General features: G+C 44.2%; 1 protein-coding gene across 1 annotated transcript; it reads right to left on the bottom strand.

Moving 5' to 3' along the window:
* Window positions 1–265: 265 nt before the first annotated feature.
* Window positions 266–2908, bottom strand: LOC105462084 (conserved oligomeric Golgi complex subunit 3). The gene has a single exon (XM_011708611.1). It carries the CDS (start codon window positions 2737–2739, stop codon window positions 295–297), a length of 2445 nt encoding a protein of 814 aa, XP_011706913.1. The 5' UTR covers window positions 2740–2908; the 3' UTR covers window positions 266–294.
* Window positions 2909–3135: the final 227 nt, after the last annotated feature.

The raw sequence follows: 3135 nt of genomic DNA, 5'->3' as shown, positions 1-3135 counted from the left end.
CACACACACACACACGTCATAATAATTATATGTGATAAATTACATTTGAAAATTTTCTCTCTCATTTTAATCCTAAAATTTAAGTGAATGATCTAAATCAACTGTTATTTCAACTTTAGCAGACTTATAAAAAAATTTTATTAGAACAATTATATATATATATATATGCAAAAAATAATAAAATTTAATATGGAAAAAAAATCTTTTTTTTTGCACATTTTTTATGAAAATTTATATAAATATTCAACGATTAATTTCTGAAAATATAATAACCAATAAAAACTGAAATATTATTTAATCTTCTTGTTTAGCAAATGACTGCGATTGTTTCAAACTCGACTGCGATTCTCGATTTGATTTACCTTGAATCAACGTTGTTGAACTCAACATAACAGAAATCTGTTCTGGCAAGGGACACGCGATCAGCAGAAGATTCTCCGCGTTATAATACTTATTCAATGTTTGATGCAACTGCGTGAATGCGGCACAAATATTATTCTTCACTGGCTTAAAGAGAATGAATTCAGTTTCTTTGTTAGCCAAATATAATTGCATCGATTGCTGTACCTCAGGACATTTGAACTTGATTATCCTCAGTACATCGGCCACTATAGCTGCTATTTCTTGCGCGCTACCTAACGCGTTTTCTTGACTCGTGCTTGCATCAAGCAACCTTTCCTTCTCCAATAATTTGACAATAGGATAAATCAATAAATAAGTTGTGTGCTGTATTAATCGTTGGCACGTAAGTCTCAGCTTTGCGTCCACGTGCTTCCTCGAGTCGATAAGTTGCTCTTTCATCTGCGGTGCGCCTTCCAAAAGGAACTGCAATAGCGCGTTGTTCGACAAGGTGAAGAATCTGGAGCTCTTCTCGAGCAGCCCGAACGCAGCGGTCTTCACTTTGGAGAAGTCCAAGCTGTACTCTTTGATGGTAAAATCCACTTGAAAGGGGGCGATTTGTTCTCTAAGAATGAGCAAGTGCTTTATCTGAAACAACTCCGCGTCCAGTGTGCTCGCTCTCTTCTCAATTTCCTGCCTGGCATTCTCGATGCTCTGAACACAGAGGGAAATGGCCTCCTGGCTCAGCGACTGAAACACAGATCTGTCGACGCAACGGTAGAGCCTCGACAGGCACACCAGGGTTCTGCGAACTGTGGGATACCACATGGCATGCAGATCCGCCGGTGAATTCCCCATGTGTGTCTTCTGATAAATGGAATCGATGACTATGTGATTTCGCGAGACTGGTTCGAAAGCCGAGCTGTCGGTGGACGACACCGAGATCCTCTTCATACGAGTCTGGCGGGTCGCTTCCCTAATCGATTCCGCTATATCTTCCATCATCTTCAGTTTTTCCGGATACGCCAGGTCGCCTGACGACGGATTGTAATTCAGCACGTCGGATTGCAGATACAAATGCGCGCGAAACACCAATCTCTCTTGAACGTCGTGCAACAGCTGCAGACATATGTTGCCGAAGCCCTCCAGTGGTTCAAAGTTATTCTGCACATGCTCGTCCAGCATCTCAATTCGTAGAATGCAGCAAATCTCTGCCAGTGTCTCGAGATGATTTATGTGTATTATGAAAGGTCTCAGTGCGTCGTACAGAGAGGTGCACAAGCTCTCCAGGTATGCGGTCAGTCCGTTGGATTGCTTCGAGAAGAATTCGTAGAACAGTTTGTGCTCGTCTATCGACGCGTGCAAGAGCAATGCGCAGGAATGCCGCACTAAACTGCAATGGTCGCCGTTATACTTTTCCCTTATAGAATTCAGGGACTTCTGTATGCTCGTGCCTAGCACCAAGCCTCGCTGGCTCCAATAGTATTGGTGACACTCGTGCAACAGGCTGTCGTACTCCTGTCTCTTGTACGACTTGCTCTCGATCTGCCCGATGACCGGTCTCGTTTTCGACAAGATCGTCTGAAATCTGCCGTAGAACAGAGCGAGAGCCGTGTCCGCGTTCTCCGACGCTGAATTCTCACTGTCCCTCAGGTTCAAAATACTCTCGGTGGTTCTGGAGAACAGGTTGGAAATGTAATTCTGTATCAGCGCGATCGCCTTCGACTGGCAATGCTTGTATCTCACCAGGTAAATTCCGCTCTCATTGTACGACGAGTTGTTTTGCATAAAATCGATATTCGTGTCAATTTTGTCTAGCAAGTTGAAAAACATCTCGCTGTTCACCGACAGGGTGGACGCGTCCAGCTTCTCCGCGATTACGTCGATCTCCTTGAAGTACCTGACGTACTCCGTGATGCCGTCGATCGTCGCGTTCAACTGCTTCTGATCGAAAATCAGCTGTTCGCTGGCTTCGTACAGGGACGTGGTCTTGCTGGAGACTTCGGTGTACTGTTTGTAAAGCGCAGAAAAATCGTCCAACGTTTCCTCTATCTGAGAGCAAACATCGTGGCACTCGGACCTCCTCGACTTCAGCTCGTCGAGATACAGGCTGTACTTCATGTCGTACATGGATACGTATTTCCTTTCCAGAGACAAGAAATGCTCAAGCAACTCCGGATACTTTTCTACCGGCGGGACGTTCTCTCGAGAGATCTGCTCGCGTAGCTTCTCGTCGTTTACCTTGGACGACTGTAAGCTCGACAGCGGAAAGAACGAGGTCATCACGGTTTCGAGATCTGTCAAGCAATCCTTTTGACACTCCGTTAACGGGGCCAGGGAATTGTCACTCTGGTCCCACTGAATGAGGTTATGTGGAATTACCTTCGTATGGGACATCATTTCATTTGCAGCAGAGACTTTCAAATATCGACACGATCACACGTGCCTGCATTTACGCGTAACTCGACGGACGGTTGAAAGCAAAACTGAATTCAAGTGCGCATATTTACGAATTTGCAACAATTTAATTGCCGCGACTGACTGCGGCTCGCAATGTATAACCTCTCTGCTCGAGCGAGAAATGTGATGTGACGTGTAGACGTGTAGTCTCGACATTATCGACGTGGCACAACGCAATCGATCTTACCGATATCTCGATACTGCAGTTGATAAATCCATAACCTGATATCCCTTGTCGATCGACGTGATATTATATATTTTGTATGTGTGATAAGGATATTTTTTTATTATTCGCTGTGTCAACAATTTTTGGTTTCGTTCCATAATAAGATTTAG

Source organism: Wasmannia auropunctata, unplaced genomic scaffold (assembly GCF_000956235.1).
Source record: "Wasmannia auropunctata unplaced genomic scaffold, wasmannia.A_1.0 LD271118.1, whole genome shotgun sequence".
NCBI classification, from domain to species: domain Eukaryota; kingdom Metazoa; phylum Arthropoda; class Insecta; order Hymenoptera; family Formicidae; genus Wasmannia; species Wasmannia auropunctata.
The sequence above is the reverse complement of the archived record's forward strand: the minus strand, read 5'-3'. Positions and strand labels throughout refer to the sequence as shown.

What these genes read in the sequence shown, in the direction of transcription:
- LOC105462084 (XM_011708611.1), bottom strand. Translation starts at nt 2,739, where the DNA reads ATGATGTCCCATACGAAGGTAATTCCACATAACCTCATTCAGTGGGAC.